General features: G+C 43.2%; 1 protein-coding gene across 3 annotated transcripts in view; it reads right to left on the bottom strand.

Annotated features, from left to right (window-relative positions):
* Positions 1–18,421, bottom strand: part of COL4A1 (collagen type IV alpha 1 chain) — a 160,408-nt gene that overhangs the window by 112,456 nt on the left and 29,531 nt on the right. For all 3 annotated transcript variants that reach the window (XM_083606370.1, XM_083606369.1, XM_083606371.1), the window contains exons 2-11: positions 18,006–18,056; positions 16,011–16,100; positions 15,869–15,913; positions 14,449–14,493; positions 14,278–14,340; positions 14,133–14,186; positions 13,911–13,937; positions 7,923–8,006; positions 4,924–4,986; positions 1,758–1,793 (exon numbers count right to left, since the gene is read on the bottom strand). In XM_083606370.1, the coding sequence (XP_083462496.1) occupies positions 1,758–1,793; positions 4,924–4,986; positions 7,923–8,006; positions 13,911–13,937; positions 14,133–14,186; positions 14,278–14,340; positions 14,449–14,493; positions 15,869–15,913; positions 16,011–16,100; positions 18,006–18,056 (558 nt within the window). The remainder of the gene's footprint in view (positions 1–1,757; positions 1,794–4,923; positions 4,987–7,922; positions 8,007–13,910; positions 13,938–14,132; positions 14,187–14,277; positions 14,341–14,448; positions 14,494–15,868; positions 15,914–16,010; positions 16,101–18,005; positions 18,057–18,421) is intronic.

The raw sequence follows: 18,421 nt of genomic DNA, 5'->3' as shown, positions 1-18,421 counted from the left end.
TCAAAAGGTTTTTCCTGATGCTTAGTCAGAATCTCCTTTCTTCTAACTTGAAGCCATTGGTTCAAGTCCTATGCTCCTTAGTAAAGGGACCCGACGGTTACGTCCAGTCGTGGACGACTCTGGGGTTGCGGTGCTCATCTCGCTTTACTGGCCGAGGGAGCCGGTGTACAGCTTCCGGGTCATGTGGCCAGCATGACTAAGCCACTTCTGGCGAACCAGAGCAGTGCTCGGAAATGCCATTTACCTTCCCGCCGGAGCGGTACCTATTTATCTACTTGCATTTCATGTTTTCGAACTGCTAAGTTGGCAGGAGGGGACCGAACAATGGGCGCTCACCCCATCGCGGGGATTCAAACTGCCGACCTTCTGATCAGCAAGCCCATGGCTCAGTGATTTAACCCACAGCACCACCCGCGTCCCTACCCTCCTTTGTAAGTAAGCTAATTTTCCACTTTACACAACAAATTCACTTTTGGTTTACATCTGTGTCTGTGTAGAGCTTTTCCAGGTCTCATTGTCAAAATATACCTAGAACTGAGTGTCAGATTGCATGTGAAAATTGCAGGTTTGCATGCAAACTGCACACTTCGCAACAATGCATATTGCTATGACACAGTGTTATTGTGCTAACTACAGTCACCATGGCAACCGTACACCAGCAGTTGATACTACAAGATACCACAAGAAAACAGCCATTATTACTAAGCTTTCGATTTTATTATTATTTATTAGATTTCTTAGCCATTCTTCAACTCAAGGGCAGGTTACAGCAAGGTATAATTGGAATGTTAAAATGAGTTAACACAATTTTTACAATTAAAAAATAGAGTGAGTCCTAAAAATATATAGCTATATTTAAGGCCATGGGTAAGAGGTGCATCTTCAACATATTATGAACACTATACAACACATTCAGCAGTTATTCCCATATTATTTGTAAAGTGATTATTTCTAGAAGTGAATAACATGGAAATGACCACTGAACTCGCACTATTTTCCACTACAGTTCTGGCTCTTACATCCTGTGAAAGCTCAAATATAATGCAGAAATGAACAGTTAGGAGAAAGTCATGAAAACAGAATAAATTCTCATGTGAATGCAGCTGTTGTCTCTGCAGCCTTACATAATTAGACTGGACTTGTAAGCCCTGCCTCCAGAGAGGAGCTGGCTGATATTTACAAACCCTTTGCCTTATTTTGCAGACTTTGGCTCCTGTAAGACAGGGGGAGAGCAGTAGATGCCCCCTCTGAATCAGAGAAGGGTGATATGGCTGTGTCATCCAGCCAGGAAGGTCGTGAAGAAGGTCATAGAAGTTATTCCCTTAAGTACAGCGATGAAGCAGCCTCCTCCTCTGAGCTCTTTGGTGCACAGGGAACAGTCACCAGCCATACATCATGACAATACATAGTATGTGCATTTTTACAATCAGCAAATTTGCTTTTGAAATTTCCCTCTCATAAACCTTTAAAATGCCAAGAGTACTTGGTTGTTATATTTTTGATTCTCAAGATCTGGCTGCATTCCTACACAGTACTCAAGTAGAAACTTGAAGAAACTTTTAGACACATGTCTGCCTTTGAAAACAAAGGCAAACTTCAGTTGTTGAAGTAATGCTATTTTATAAACTCAAGGAAATGAGAAACTCAATGATTTGTTACTCCCACCCTCTGGACATATAGATCAGCATACAAATGCACACACACTTACTGAAGGAAATCAACTCCCCCAAAGCACCATTGACTGTGAATGGTCTTACCTTCTCACCTGGGGGGCCTGGTGGCCCTGGAGAACCCTGAAAAAGATTGTTTTATTAATACTTATTTGCTTGTTTCAGCCTTGTCAATTCTTTAACAAAGGATAATTTTATAAATGGAATCTTTATTTAATACTGTTTCTATCAGTGAATTAAGTCATTGAATTGTTTTATCTTGAAAACAGCTTTCAAGGAGCAGAAGTGACTAAGTCAATTCTGTACTAGAAACGCATTGCTTAGATTAATCCTTAAGTCAAAGCCAACAGAAGAACCGGCTCTCTCTAAGTAGAGGATGAATTTACACCCTACTTCCTGTTCCCAGTGGCTTTTGGCTGAACCATCAAACTCAGGAGGTGGCTCACCATGTCTATAACAGTAGATTTTATATTTATGGTACCCACAGGTTGCTTCAAAAAAATCACAAAGTGAGTGTAGAACTAGCTCTTGAACAAAGGAGAAAAGAGCAGCTCTATACTGTATGTAGTCAGGCCAAATTGAAAGGCATTCTGTCTTACATCCTTCTGATTGCCACTCATTCTAATTATTGATTTAGATAAAGTAGAACCTGTTGGGTAAAGTTGTGGTGTATCAGCCGGAAGTGCTATCACTGGCATGTTCAATACACTGCACTACAAATATTTGCCTCAGTTCAGGCATTCAGTACGCATGCCTAACACATGGAAGCAGGGGAGAGGGGGGTTCTGCCCCTGTCTCCATACATTCTGTGCAAGATGCAAAAGGGCACTGGTCCCTCTCCATGTGTTCAGGATATGCATATACTGCACACCTGAATAATCTATAGAAATATGTATGGATAAGTAAGTTAAACCTAGGTTTCTTTGAAGTTAAACAACTTAGTCTTAACTTGTCCCAGTGATTTCAATGGAACTTAAATTCAACTATCTCAGGCTGCAACCAAGCCCCAGACTCTTGAAGTACACAAAGTTTTCCCTGTGAGGAAAACTTCTTGAAAAACACAGTAAATAAAAATATTTTATTCAGGGTGGATAGAGTTAATATTTAAAGTTGTAATCTTGCCTGTCAATTATTTTTTCACTAGTATTATGCTACCTGCGTGCAAGGTGCTTTGCAATACACAATCATCTGATGGCCACTCACTGCAGGGCTGATGTTTGAGGTCCCTTGGACTCCACCCTTGATCCTTGCCACCCTTGATCCTTGTGGGGAATGCCCCATGGCCTGGGGATCTAGGGATGGATTCCCACCCAAATGCCCATTAAAATGGCCCAGTCGGTGCCCTTATCACCAGAGCAACAATCCATAAAAGGGCCATTCATGCGGTGGAACTTTGCAGCACAGTAGGCCCCAGAAGCAAAAACCCTCCTGCCCCTCCTTCTCCTTAGGATGCTTTTAACTCAGCTTAATCCTTATCACATTGCTAATATTATTTTCCTTCTCAAATCCAGCATTAACGTTGCTTTTCTTCCTGTTAAATGTTTGGAAAAAGTCAGAAGTCCAAGGCAGTATAAGTTCCTCAACTACGTTTACTCAACATTGTCAGTGACAACAGCTCACTTGTAAGGAAAATAAACAAACTCATAGGGCTCACAATAATAAAAGCCCCAGCATGAACTGACCATTGACAGTTGAAAGTGCATGCGCTTACTTGCCATTAGAACGTTCGTCTACCAACGCTTATACGATTGGTTAGAACGCGCCTTGTAACATAAAATGTGTTAAACCCAATACATAACACTTCCCTAGGTCATTTCCCAGCTTAACAATTTGTTTTCTCCTACTTCCTGACTTTGCTAGGTGTTATGTACTGAAGTTCTCACCCTGGGCCAGCAGGGGGATACTGTAGATAGTTTTCACTCAGGTCCACATATGCAAATAAGGGATCGAAAGTGACGTTCAGTGATTGGATATTTACAGAAAATGGTTACTGTTGCGTTCTAGTGGAGTTCTATATAAGCAGGCTGGCTGAACCCTTCAGTTCAGTTCAGTTCTGGCCTGTGAATAAACAAGAGCTGTTTGAAGAATCGCTGTGTCGTCTGATATGTTCACCCGCAACTTAACACTATGGTTGCTAATGGTTGCTTGCTATATTCAAAGCCGGGAAGGAACTTGTAGATGATTTGTGGACAAATTGGCCAGTCTGGAGCTTTTGCCTCCCCCATAGCAAAACATCACAACTTTGTGGGGTAAGGCATTAGTTGGAATCCTAGTCTTTGAGTGTCGGGTGAAGTGATGCATCAACCAGTATGGAATCAGCAGTATTTCCAGGATGCCCCTATCCAGAAGCCAACATGGGGCAGATGGGTCATAGGGCTTCCAGTGGCAGCCTTAGGACGGCCACCTCAGTTGATTGACATCTTGGGGAGGCCATAATTCTTGGCATGACCCTGAAGTGGTTGCAGCCTTCCGCTGGGAGGCTGGAGTGGATATACATCCAATGCGAGGTGAGCCAAAGTTCCACCTACACCTATAATCAATAAAGTTGTGGCCATTTTAATTCCAGATCATTGTCTACCTATGTTTGTGCCTCAGGTTTGTGTCTACCTATGTTTGTTTGTCACTTCACCTCAGAATTAGAGCGGGGTGAGGTTCTGCGCAATGAGTGGGAGGGACCCTTCCAGATTCTCACATCACATGTCTAACTGCAGGATGTACAAAAATATTTTATTATTATTATTATTATACCCTTACGGGGTTCAAGGTAACATACACAGACACCTATGGTGGTCTCCCACTCAAGCACAGACCTTACCCTGACTAATTTTTAATTGGTGTTCTTATTGAAAAATTATTTTTTTATTTTGCAGAGCAGTAAGTAAACATGTGTTTTTCACTTCTGCAATATCTTTATTGAGCTAACCAACTTTTAGTTCTAACCCTCTAGCCATGTTGTCTCCTTTCTTTTCCTTTCTCCTACTTTTGCATATCTGTTATACATGTTATATATTATGTTTGAGTTATAAACAGCAGTACATGGAATCATAGAGTTGGAACGTATCCCAAGGGTAATCTAGTCCAGCCCCTCCAATGCAGAAATCTCAATTCAGGAATCTATAGAAGATGGCTTAAAAATTTCCAAGGATGGAGAGTGCGCCACTTCTCGAGGAAGTATCAGAAGCAAAGAATGAAGGCAGTGGCCTTATGTTTGCCCAAAGCATCTACGAATAAAGAACTATAAGCTGACACTTACAGGTTTTCCAGAAGGTCCAGGTGGTCCAACAGGGCCCGCAATACCTGGTGAACCAGGTGTTCCCTGTATATGACAAAAACCATTAAACACAGTATCTTTCCCATTTATCTGTCATTCTGTTGTCTTGTAAAGGTAAACGGTAAAGGGACGCCTGACCATTAGGTCCAGTCGTGGCCGACTCTGGGGTTGCGGCGCTCATCTCGCTTTATTGGCCGAGGGAGCCGGCGTACAGCTTTGGGTCATGTGGCCAGCATGACTAAGCTGCTTTTGGCGAACCAGAGCAGCACACGGAAACACGGTTTACCTTCCCGCCGGAGCGGTACCTATTTATCTACTTGCACTTTGACGTGCTTTCAAACTGCTAGGTTGGCAGGAGCTGGAACTGAGCAATGGGAGCTCACCCCGTCGCAGGGATTCAAACTGCCTTCTGATTGGCAAGTCCTAGGCTCTGTGGTTTAACCCACAGCGCCACCTGCATCCCTTCTGTTGTCTTGTACCCTAGTACGATTCAGGGCAAACTACAGAGGTAACAACTTTTTTGCATTGAAAAGCAGCTGAGGTGATTTGGAGTGTGGCTGTGGTTCTCAAGGAGGGTTTATTTATCCTTTCCTCCAACATTGTTTCCCTGGCTTAACACCCCACCCCCACCCCCAATTGTGGGGACAGGAGGTGGGAAGAAGTCTCTACTGTAGCTACATTTTCCAGTTTGCAGCTGGCAGAAGCATCAGGGACAATTTCCATCAGGGAAGCAGTTGGCAGAAGACTGCCACTACCAGAACCATGGCATCAATCTAAGTTTGTTGGGTCGTATCCAACTAAGTTATTTACACTTGGAGCAAACACATTGAAATCAATGGACTCAAATCAGTCAGAACTAGCTTTAGCCCTGTCAGGTTATTTCAGGGAAACAGCAAGGGCAAAAGGGTTGTTAAACCAAGGAACAGCTTTCTTATAAAAGAACAGTCTAGAACCGCAGCATGACTTAGTTGGACACAATGCCACCTATAGCTGAAGCAACGGTATAAGTTAATTCTATATCACAAGTCCATTGATTTCAATAGGTCAACTCTGAATCTTGATTTCAATGAGTCAACCCATTTATTACATTTCTGCTCCTTCCTTCCTTCGGAGCTTACGAAACATAAGCAAAATATACAAATGAAAACACTGTGTAAAATAATACCAGAAAAATAATTAAAACACAGAATTCACAGTGCTGCAAACAATAAATTACAGGCATCCACCCCTCACCATGGCTGTTTTAAGGACAAAAACAATGTCATGAGGTGTGTGGTCAGATCACCCGTGTCATGTTTTAAGACACTGAATCTAGGACAGAACTGCACATTGGAGATAGGAGCAGACTTTGATGTCAATGGCTCACAGATATTTCATGGATCAATATAAATTTCTTATGAATACATAAGAAAATGAGAAAGGGGCCCTGCCCTACACAGCTTGGATCCAGGCAACTAACCGACTGCCTACTCCAACATAAGCCTGTCACCTCAGGAGGTTTTCTATCAGGCTGCCCTGCCCTGCCATCTGAGGTGAGAAATGGGGAGGAGAAGGACCTTCTCGATTGTGGGATCCAGTGCTTTTTTTCTGGGGGGATGCTGCAGAAGAAGAAGAAGAAGAGTTTGGATTTGATATCCCGCCTTTCACTCCCTTTATGAAGTCTCAAAGCGGCTCACATTCTCCTTTCCCTTCCTCCCCCACAACAAACACTCTGTGAGGTGAGTGAGGCTGAGAGACTTCAAAGAAGTGTGACTAGCCCAAGGTCACCCAGCAGCTGCATGTGGAGGAGCGGAGATGCGAACCCAGTTCCCCAGATTACGAGACTACCGCTCTTAACCACTACACCACACTGGCTCCAGTACGCAGTACGTACATCCCTAAACATTTTGTGGATCTAAGTTTGGCCTCATTGAGGGCCAGTATTTCAATACGAGTAGGAAAATGAGAGTACCCCTAACCATTTTTTTTTTTTTAGAAAAAAGCACTGGTGGGATCCCACATGTTCTCTCATTAGGGAGGCTCATCTGGCACACATAGAGTGACTCAGGTCCAGCCCAAGTCATTTTGGTACCTGAGGCAGACCCCCAAATGGCACCTCTCTCCCTACCAGTGAATGGGGGTGGGGAGGCAAGATCTACATTAGGAACAAGGCGGGAAGAAAGATAGACAATGGGTGGGATCTACTGCCCCAGGGGACCCGGCCGCCTGAAGCAGCTGACTCACTTTACCTCATGGGTTGACTGGCTCTGCCGGTTAATATACACCTGCTCTGCCTTGGAATATGGGTCCCTAGTTCTAAGTAAGTGGAAGCTGCACCCTTCTCTTTCTCCCCAAACACCCATTGCAAAACACAATAAGCATGAGAAAGGCTCCCTCACTGCATGCTTCAGTAAGTTTCCCTCCTTGGGACAACTGCAGATGAGCATAGCATCTGGGTGCTTTGCAACAAAATACCTTTTCCTGCGTGGTGGGGGGAAAGATGCAGAATAGAGGAGAAGGGAGAACAGCACAGACCCTGCAAATATTCTAAAGGAGAAACTAAGACAGCCTCAAGGAAGCAATGACGAGCCGTCACCTCCTGCAGAGGGAAGCAGCCCTCCTACCTCCCACAGTGCTAACTGTCCCAAGACACAACTTCCCTTCCCCTGGGACCCAGGCAAAGACCAACACAGAAACTCCCACAAAATCGCCCCTCTTCCTGCCTGGGAAGAAGGGGTGAGTGAAGACTGACACCAGGAACAAAGGGTGAACAAAGACCTGCATCAGGATCTGCTGCCTGGTGGATGCTGAGTCTGCCTCCTGGATGGGCCAGCCCTGCCACGGCCCACAAGGGATTCCATGTGGCTTTTTACACAGAGTGCACACATATGCACTGAAACTGCTTCTCCAAACTTCTGCAATATAGGCTTCCCTTTTAACCCTCCCTCCACCTCAGCCATCAAAATGAAGGTAAATTTTATTGGGTTTATAATGAGCCTTACCGGTAATCCAGGGTGACCAGGAAAGCCTTTTTCACCTTTTAGTACACCGTCAGGTATCAGTCCAATAACTTCTCCTGGGTCTCCCTACATGACATGAATTAGAAAAAAGAGATTCTATAGCTCTGCATGGATACTGTAAGTGCTGGTCACCTCCTTTACTTGCTAGTAAATAAATGACAGGTCATGTCTCTTCAATTTTGTATCAAATAATACAGGACTGTACAGTTGACTCACACCTTGTGTGCTTGGCAGCCCATCAACTGACATAACACAACTTGAATGCATGCAAGGTGAGGAGCTTACATGCTCTAGCTGTCTGCCTTGCTTACTGGGCTCTGGGAAGGGCCATCCAAGATCTCACATGATGTCGTTAAAACTGGGAATATCTGTCTCTCTCCATGACTCACAAAAAGGACTATATGGGAATCTAAAGCATACAGTCATTTTAACTCATTATTTGTACTTGTATAAAAATGTTATATCACCACTATCTATTTAAATCCTTTCAAAAAAGAATGTGATCTATGCCTCATAACTATGTTTGTTTTTTAAAAAATTGGTAGGTCTAAACATTTACTTAACTTTGGATAACTGCCCACGCTCTGCTGAAATTCTCTGAATGCAAAACTGGCCAGCTTGTGGAGAAGGAGGAGGTTCCCCAATTGCTACAGATACTGCAAAATGTTTTAAATGCTTTGGGGGTATGTGGGGTGTTAGGGGAGGGGTAATACTTCTGGTGGAGTAGACACCATGTTCCTTCTGGTGTACCTTGTCCACCTTTGGTTCCCATTCTGCACTCAGCTCTCACCTGTGGCTCCTAGAAGCTGACAGTATGAGACATCAGCCACACCCCAGGAACGGCTTTGATTGGCCAGCTAAACCAGGTAAGGGGAGTTGATGGGTCTCAAACCCTTAGTGAATTAGGGACTTCCCCTGCATGAGAATACAGGCTCCAGTGGATTGAGAAGGAGAGACCAATAGTGGGTCCAATGGTCAAAAAGGTGGTTTCTGCATGTGCTGTAGAGGGAAGTGAGGGGCAGATGGGGCTCGTCCACCTGGGAAGGGAGCCCATCTAGGAGAAGACAGACTCTGACCCTAAACCTCTGCTGCCTTGCGGGATATCTTTGGATTAGTAAACCCTACACAAATCTGGAGTGGAGTCCCTAAGGCAGTTGGATGGTGCCATGGGCTTAGCAAGGATTTTTGTGGGGGGGGGGAGAACAAACGTGATTGGTCAGTTTCTATTGGTTTACTTGTTCTAGGGGGGCAGCTGCCCTCCCTGCCCTCCCTTGGCTATGCCCGCGGATGGCACCTTGTATGCCTCCTTCTGGCAACCAAGCTGGTGCCAAATGTATTGCTCTGGTTTCTGTTGGATTACCTCAGTGAGGCCAAGGAGGGGTTCTTGTTGTCTGGGCAGCCCAGGACCTCCAGACACCCTGTCCAGGCTTCTTCCCCAGGGAGGTCACTTTGGGGCTACTAATACAGTGGTACCTCGGGTTATATACCCTTCAGGTTACATATGGTTCAGGTTACAGACTCCGCTAACCACTGGTACCACTGGTACCTCGGGTTAAGTACTTAATTCGTTCCGGAGGTCTGTACTTAACCTGAAACTGTTCTTAACCTGAAGCACCACTTTAGCTAATGGGGCCTCCCGCTGCCCCCGCACCGCCGGAGCACGATTTCTGTTCTCATCCTGAAGCAAAGTTCTTAACCTGAAGCACTATTTCTGGGTTAGCGGAGTCTGTAACCTGAAGCGTATGTAACCTGAAGCATATGTAACCCGAGGTACCACTATACAGCAGTTTGACTTCACCCCCATAGGTGCACTCCATTGTCTCTTGAGACAGACAGATGCCAACATCACATGCTTTACTTCAGAAAACTTGTGTGTGTCTTGCATAGCTGTCAATGTTTACCATTTTTTAAGGGAAATTCCCTTATCCTGAATAGGAATCCTCACAAAAAAGGGAAAAGTTGACAGCCATGGTGTCTTGGATCTTACTTATACAACTTCATGATTATGCTCATAAAGCTCTCTGCTTAATTTCTCCTTCAGAGCCATGGAGCACTTTATGCAGCTGTTCATGTCCATGTACCCATCATAGTGTCATAGATATGTTGTTGGACTCGTTCCCATCTGCCCCAGACAGTGTTGCTAATGGACATGGCTGATGGGAGCTTAAGCCTAGAGGGCACCACGTTGGCTATCCTGGACAGACACTGAGGTTTCACTGGTGTGAGACATCAGAATGAAAGAGGGACACGTATCTCTAAACAAAGAGATCCCTTTAAACTTTTAGACTTGCTTCAGAGAAGCAAACACTTGTATACTCAGGCTGCTGCATGCAGTGGCTCTCAGTTTCTTTTTTAAAAAGTGCAAAGTCACCACCATGACTAATTCTTCTTTATTGAGTGGAGTGATCCACAATATATAACAATTGTCTTTGTGGTCATTAGCTATCTCCTAAATTAGAATTACTCATTTTACTGTCACAGTACAGCTTTATTAGGAACAACTAAGTTGACACAATCTATTTATCAAGTGTTTGAATTCTCTAAAACTCGTCTTCAGGCTGGGCATTAAGCAAATCCAAGGTGCAGCAGCCAAAGAGAGGAGAGAAAGTCATAGAATCATAGAATCTAGAATCATAGAATCATGGAATCATAGAGTTGGAAGAGACCACAAAGGCCATCGAGTCCAACCCCCCGCCAAGCAGGAAACACCATCAGAGCACTCCTGACATATGGTTGTCAAGCCTCTGCTTAAAGACCTCCAAAGAAGGAGACTCCACCACACTCCTTGGCAGCAAATTCCACTGTCGAACAGCTCTTACTGTCAGGAAGTTCTTCCTAATGTTTAGGTGGAATCTTCTTTCTTGTAGTTTGGATCCATTGCTCCGTGTCCGCTTCTCTGGAGCAGCAGAAAACAACCTTTCTCCCTCCTCTATGTGACATCCTTTTATATATTTGAACATGGCTATCATATCACCCCTTAACCTCCTCTTCTCCAGGCTAAACATGCCCAGCTCCCTTAGCCGTTCCTCATAAGGCATCGTTTCCAGGCCTTTGACCATTTTGGTTGCCCTCCTCTGGACACGTTCCAGTTTGTCAATGTCCTTCTTGAACTGTGGTGCCCAGAACTGGACACAGTACTCCAGGTGAGGTCTGACCAGAGCAGAATACAGTGGCACTATTACTTCCCTTGATCTAGATGCTATACTCCTATTGATGCAGCCCAGAATTGCATTGGCTTTTTTAGCTGCCGCGTCACACTGTTGGCTCATGTCAAGTTTGTGGTCAACCAAGACTCCTAGATCCTTTTCACATGTAGTGCTCTCAAGCCAGGTGTCACCCATCTTGTATTTGTGCCTCTCATTTTTTTTGCCCAAGTGCAATACTTTACATTTCTCCCTGTTAAAATTCATCTTGTTTGTTTTGGCCCAGTTCTCTAATCTGTCAAGGTCGTTTTGAAGTGTGATCCTGTCCTCTGGGGTGTTAGCCACCCCTCCCAGTTTGGTGTCATCTGCAAATTTGATCAGGATGCCCTTGAGTCCATCATCCAAGTCCTTGATAAAGATGTTGAATAAGACCGGGCCCAAGACAGAACCCTGTGGCACCCCACTAGTCACTCTTCTCCAGGATGAAGAGGAACCATTGATGAGCACCCTTTGGGTTCGGTCAGTCAGCCAGTTACAAATCCACTGAGTGGTAGCATAGTCAAGACCGCATTTTACCAGCTTCTTTACAAGAATATCATGGGGCACCTTGTCAAATGCCTTGCTGAAATCAAGGTAGGCTACATCCACTGCGTTCCCTTCATCTACCAGGCTTGTAATTCTGTCAAAAAACGAGATCAGGTTCGTCTGACATGACTTATTTTTCAGAAATCCATGCTGACTATTGGTGATCACAGCATTCCTTTCTAGGTGCTCACAGACTGCTTGCTTAATGATCTGCTCCAGAATCTTCCCTGGTATTGATGTCAGACTGACTGGGTGGTAATTATTTGGGTCCTCTCTTTTCCCCTTTTTGAAAATAGGGACAACATTTGCCCTCCTCCAGTCTGCCGGGACTTCGCCTGTTCTCCAGGAATTCTCAAAGATGACTGCCAGTGGTTCTGAGATCACATCTGCCAGTTCTTTTAATACTCTTGGATGCAGTTCATCTGGCCCTGGAGACTTGAATACATCTAGACTAGCCAAGTATTCTTGTACTATCTCCTTAGTTATTCTGGGCTGTGTTTCCTCTGCTGAATCATTTGCTCCAAATTCTTCAGGTCGGGCATTGTTTTCTTTATCGGAGAAGACTGAGGCAAAGAAGGCATTGAGGAGTTCAGCCCTTTCTGTGTCCCCTGTTTGCATTTCACCATCTTCTCCTCTGAGTGACCCCACTGTTTCTTTGTTCTTCCTTTTGCTACGAACATACCCATAAAAGCCTTTTTTGTTGCTTTTAACCTCTCTAGCAAGCCTGAGTTCATTCTGTGCTTTAGCTTTTCTGACTTTGTGTCTACACGTGCTGGCTATTTGTTTGAATTCCTCTTTGGTGGTTTCCCCCCTTTTCCATTTTTTGTACACATCCTTTTTTAATCTTAACTCAGTTAAAAGTTCTTTAGATAGCCACCCTGGCTTCTTTAGGCACCTTCCATGTTTCCGTCTCATTGGTATTGCCTGAAGTTGTGCTTTTACTATCTCCCTCTTAACAAACTCCCAGCCATCATGAACTCCCTTTCCTTTTAGTATTACTGTCCATGGGATCTCACCCAGCACTTCCCTAAGTTTTATGAAGTCGGCTTTCTTAAAGTCGAGAAATTGTGTCCTAGTATGCTTGGCTGCTCCTTTCCGCTGTATAGTAAACTTCAGAAGAGCATGATCACTCGCGCCTAATGATCCTTCCACTTCTACCCCACTAATCAGGTCATCAACATTGGTTAGGACCAGATCTAAAATGGCTGTTCCTCATGTTGCTTCTCCCACTTTCTGGACAATGAAGTTGTCTGCAAGGCCAGTGAGGAATCTGTTTGACCTTATGCTCTTGGCTGAGTTTGACATCCAACAAATATCTGGGTAATTGAAGTCCCCCATTACTACTATCTCCCTTCCTTTTGCATGCTTGGCCATCTGTTCCAGGAAGGCATCATCTATGTCCTCCGTTTGGCTTGGGGATCTATAGTAAACTCCCACAGTGAGGTCACTGTTATTCTTCTCTCCCTTAATTTTGACCCAAATGCTCTCACTTTGGCTTTGAGGTTCTAAATCTTGGATCTCTTCACAGGTATACACATCCCTGACATATAACGCCACTCCTCCTCCTTTCTTGTCTGGTCTGTTTCTCTGAAATAGATTGTATCCCTCCATTATTACATTCCAATCTACATTCCAAGTCTGTTGCAAGAAGCAGGGGGTGTTATGAAGTTTTCATTATATTAAACTGTGACAAGTGCAAAACAAATTTCCAGTTGCACCAAGGGCTACTGGGATAAAGAAGTCAGAAAAAACATGATCTATTGCATTAGAAAGTCCAGATTGTGAATATTTTTCCAAATGGGTTGATCTGCTGCTTTTTTCATGCTTCTTTGGGCCAAAACACACATTGCAATATTCACATTTGTCTTTAAAAATAAAACAAAATGCTTAATGAGCTATTTTATTTTGAATGAAAACTAGGCTAGGCCCCAACCTAAAACATGCTTCCAATCTGAACTGAAACCCCACACCAGTTTCCTGCCTATCACTAATATTCTTTTTGTATTGTTTTGCACACAAATCAGCTCCCCGCTTGCTGTAGACCTCCAAAGGTGCTGTTTGCAGTAAATAGCAGCAAAATAAAAGTTATAGCTTAAGCAGATGACCTGACTGCTGCAGCTTCTGGCTGTTCCTAATGCTGAGCACAGCTACTTTCACCTGCTGGATTTTTTCTGTACTGAAGTTATTTGCATATTTTGTTATTGTAAACAAAACAAATAATGTTTTTAATTGTCAGATATACCTTTATTCCTGGAGGTCCTGGAGGCCCCTAGAAAAGAAATATTTTATTTTCTGAGAAATTAAGAAATCAAGAAGACATTTTAAGCATTGTTTTTAAAGCGTATATTTGAAATCAGATTAAAAGACTGAATTCTCAAGCTATACATTTTCTTACCTGTTTTTTTCTTTTATAATGCTTACCCTTGTACTTTTTGTTTTATTTATTTATTTTTTAAATGCTTACTAGATTTCCGGGTAATCCAGGTAAACCTTGGGGACCAAGAGGACCTCTTTCACCCTAATGGGACAGAGAAAGTGACATCACTTCTTATCTGAATAAAACTTGTTTGAACAATATTTCAAGAAAATGTTTGTTTCAGCTGTTTCACCTTTGTTCCATTGCATCCTGGGATACCAGAAGGCCCTGGGGGGCCGTCTCCTCCAGGGATGCCCTGAGATTAGGAAAGAGGAGAGGGAAGATACACAAAAACTGCTAGATTAATTTTTGGTGTACATCACTGCTGAAATATTGATAGTTGCAAATTAAGTATCATACATACAGGAAGGCCAGGATTTCCTGGGTAGCCAGCTGGACCTGGTGCACCCTGGAATTAATAAAATTATAATAAAGGTAATTAATAACTTTAAGAAAATGTACTCTGTATAGACTTGGGGCTATGTCAGGTGAATAGTTATAACAAAAAGAAAATTCAGTAGACATTTCTCTTAAAGATGCATGGGAGATACCTCCAGTTCTCAAAAGTATGTCAAATTGATTAACTGGTTAGAACATAAAGAAGAAGAAAAATATTTTGAGCAGCTGGGTTATGGGTAGGCACAGATTGTCACAGCACAACTGTTCTTCATGGGAGTATCACCAATATTACTCACATGTGGGCTTTGTTAGGATACAAAATGCTGTGATATATGTAAATGACAGATAAGAGGCTGGCTGGATCCTAAGTTTCTATGAACGGAATTCTGCTCACAGGATATTCTTATTTGTGGAAGTGGGGAGGGGTTGGCTTTCATTGATCCTCCTTTCTACTGTAGCCTTAAAATCTGTTCTAGGGGATTGGAGATGCCTCTAGAAAAGTGCAGAAGTTTGTGGCAGCAGGGAATCAACAAAAAAATCACCTTCCATTGGTAGGAGCCTCAGTAGATCAATTTCTTCACTGAATGAAAGTAGCCCTTTTGCTTGTGGAAGAACAGTTTGGAAATGGGACTGGAATATATGGAACTCAGTGTGAATATACAATGAGTAAGTAACTATGAATTGCTGTTTTAATATATGACTACAGTGAAGAGACTCCTGTGTGAATAAAGATGAAGGATTTATTGTTTCTCAATATTGGAAGCAAAGTTGTCATGTTGGACTGGAGGAAGACTATTGTTGACATTGATAAACAATAGGAGAACCTCTTTTAGACCTTTTGTGTGGAAGGAAAAATGTATGAACTTCAGGTGTCTGGATTTGAAAACTAGGAAAATATCACCTAGCAGGAGGAACAGCTGGATATCATCCTGGAGTGAATAATTTGGAAAAATGTAAATGTGGGTGGCTGTTTCACTGTCATTCTCAGATCAAAGCCTCATTGACGGCTCTGAGTGGACTAGGCAGCATGAAAATAGACTGGTCAAATTTTAGACTTGAGTTACTTGAGGCAAGATCTGCCCTTTTCTATACTCAGAAGTGTCATGTACATGCTGAAAATAAAATGTTTAATACTGACAAACCACTACAGTGCGTACTCAGGTTGCAAACGTGATCCGTGCAGGAAGCACGTTCGCAACCCGCAGCGCCGCATCTGTGGGTCGCAATTCGGCACTTCTGCGCATGCGTCGAAACCCGGAAGTAACCCGTTTTGGTACTTCCAGGTTTGGTGTGGTGCGCAACCTAAAATTGCGCAACCCGAAGCATCTGTAACCCGAGGTATGACTGTATTTAAAACAGGTCAAAACAATTTCAAGCATACTCACTCTTGTTCCTTTTGTTCCTGGTAGTCCCGGTTCTCCAATATCACCCTATTTTAAAAGATGGGGAAAGAAGGTGTTTTTCACTTCAGCATGGTCTGAAGAAAAACTATTCAGGTTAATTTTTTAGCTACAGAATGAATCTTACCTTCATTCCTGGGGGGCCGGGGGGACCTTCAGGTCCTTGTATTCCAGGAAATCCAACCAAACCTTGTAAACCTTGCAAACCTCTTTCACCCTGCGAAAAGCAAGAATATAGCCTATTTAGCAAAATGAAACCTAACAAAAATATTGGCAGGAGTTGGTGTTTTCCTCTTATTCATTTATTTGCATTCATATCCCACCTTTTCTCCAAAGTGGTGTACATGGTTCTGCCCCTCTTCATTTAATCTCCACAACAACCCTGTGAGGTAGGTTAGGCTGACAAGCAGTGACTGGCCCAAGGTTACCCAGGGAGCTTCATGGCTGAGTAGGGATTTGAATGCTAGTCTCCTAGGTCCAAGTCCAACACTCTACCACTCTACCACCCTGGCTATTATGCAAATAGCAGATGGGAAGCAGTTTTCATTGAGAGGAAGAATGGGTTAACATTCTGAGGATTAAAGTCCTAGCCACCCAGTGGCTGCTATGTGCATATGTAAAAAGTTTTATGCTGCTGAAAATTATACTATTATCACTGCATCCCATACACTTGGGATCTCTCCATGCAGCTGGAAATGGATTCCTAAAACAGAAAGTTGTTTGATTTGATGATGCTGCATCACACTGACACACAAACCACTATTAGAACTGAGCCCTTGGGTGGGTGCAGGGAGATAATGTCTTTAATATCAGATGTGCAAAGTAATCATTGCAGAGAATTAACTGAATATGAAACAGTAGCTAGCAACTTAGAACCAATTATATTTTCTAAAAACTACAGTGGATTGGATCCCGGGATCTTTCTTCTCTTCCACAAACAGAAGGGGGCAGGGAGACAAGCTCCACTTTCCCTTTACAACTCAGCACCACATCCAAAGATGGCCCTGTGGGTCCATTCCAACTCTTACAATTCTATGATTCTTTCCCACACTGTTGTTGTTGTTGTTGTTGTTGTCACCTCAATCCTTCAAAGCAGATTGTTCAGATGTGCAGGGTTCTGTAAGGGGAATGCAGAAATTGCCTCCCTCCACTTCCAGAATGGAAGCATCTACTTAGGGATGTTTGCTCCCCACAATTCTGGTGTGGTCCATGGCATGTCTGCATTAAATATTGGTTTTTAACTGCATTTTTATTTTTTAAAATTTCATATTGTATTTTACAGTATTGACAACTCCCAATTTAGGTGAGGCCAAATAATGTGCAATTGCACACAGTGCTGAACTCAGAAGTAGCCCCAAAATGTCACAAAAAAGGCAGAATGGGGCAGAATGGGCTTACATGTGCTCCGTCGATGTGTATTGGGGTTCAGAATGGAATCTCCATGCAAAATGAAGATTGCCTTATTAAAATTTGAATATTATGGAATGCAGATTGTAGTACAATAAAAGAAATAAAATAAGCAATAAAACTACAATTTTAAAAACTTCCGGCTTCAAACATAGTGCACTGCAATTGATGCAACAGTGTGGGAAACAAGCAAGACAAATTGAAGCTCTTAATACAGGATGGGAAATATGACCTAGTAGGTATTAATGAAACCTGGTGGCATGAGACTCATGATGGGGTGTAGAAACTCTTTAAAAGGACAAGACCAAAGGTGGGGGGGGGCGGATAGCATTATATGTAAAGGATGTGTATACTTGTGAAGACATCCATGACCTGGAGCATGGAAGGCAGATTGAGAATGTATGAGTAAATATTGCAGGAGAGGGAAACAACAGTGGCCTTACTGTGGGTGTCTGCTCCAAGCCAGACTGAGGAGTTAGATGGAAGCTTTCCTACAGCATATTACTAAACATTCAAAAATGGAAATGGGAGACTTCAACTTCCCCTATATCTGTTGGAACTCAAACTCTGCCAAGAATGTAAGGTCCAACAAATTCCTCCATTGCCTCGCTGACAATTTCCCACAAGGTGGAAGAAGCAACAAGGGGATCATCTACTTTGGACCTGGTCCTTGCCCTTAACAAGAAAAAAAAAATTAAGTACTCTGGGTACTTACTTTTTGCCCTTTTACTCCACTACAGTCACATTTTCCACAGCCAGAACAAGCCTGTGGGTTAAAAAGAGAAAAATAATTAATTCTAGAATTCAAAATAAGCTGCAACATATGGTAAAGAGCTGTCTAGAGGAAATAATTACATGTAATAAGAATAAAATTGGTAACACAAAGTATAAAACATGAAGTAGTTTACTCCATTAGAAATATCTGTACAACTATGGAACTGGTATTAGGACACGGTTTGCCAACGCAATGCCTGAGGGCATCAGTGCAGAGCTGTCTTTCCCATAGGGCTTAGTGGTGCATCGCGCCAGGGCGCCGGCCTCTCAGGGGCGCCCCAGCAAGTGGGGGAGCTGCGCAGCTTTGCCAGTGGCCTCCCCTTTCCCTTAACGCCCGCCAGCTGCGCCTCGCCAACC

Source organism: Podarcis filfolensis, assembly GCF_964270895.1.
Source record: "Podarcis filfolensis genome assembly, chromosome: 3".
Taxonomy (NCBI): domain Eukaryota; kingdom Metazoa; phylum Chordata; class Lepidosauria; order Squamata; family Lacertidae; genus Podarcis; species Podarcis filfolensis.
The sequence above is the reverse complement of the archived record's forward strand: the minus strand, read 5'-3'. Positions and strand labels throughout refer to the sequence as shown.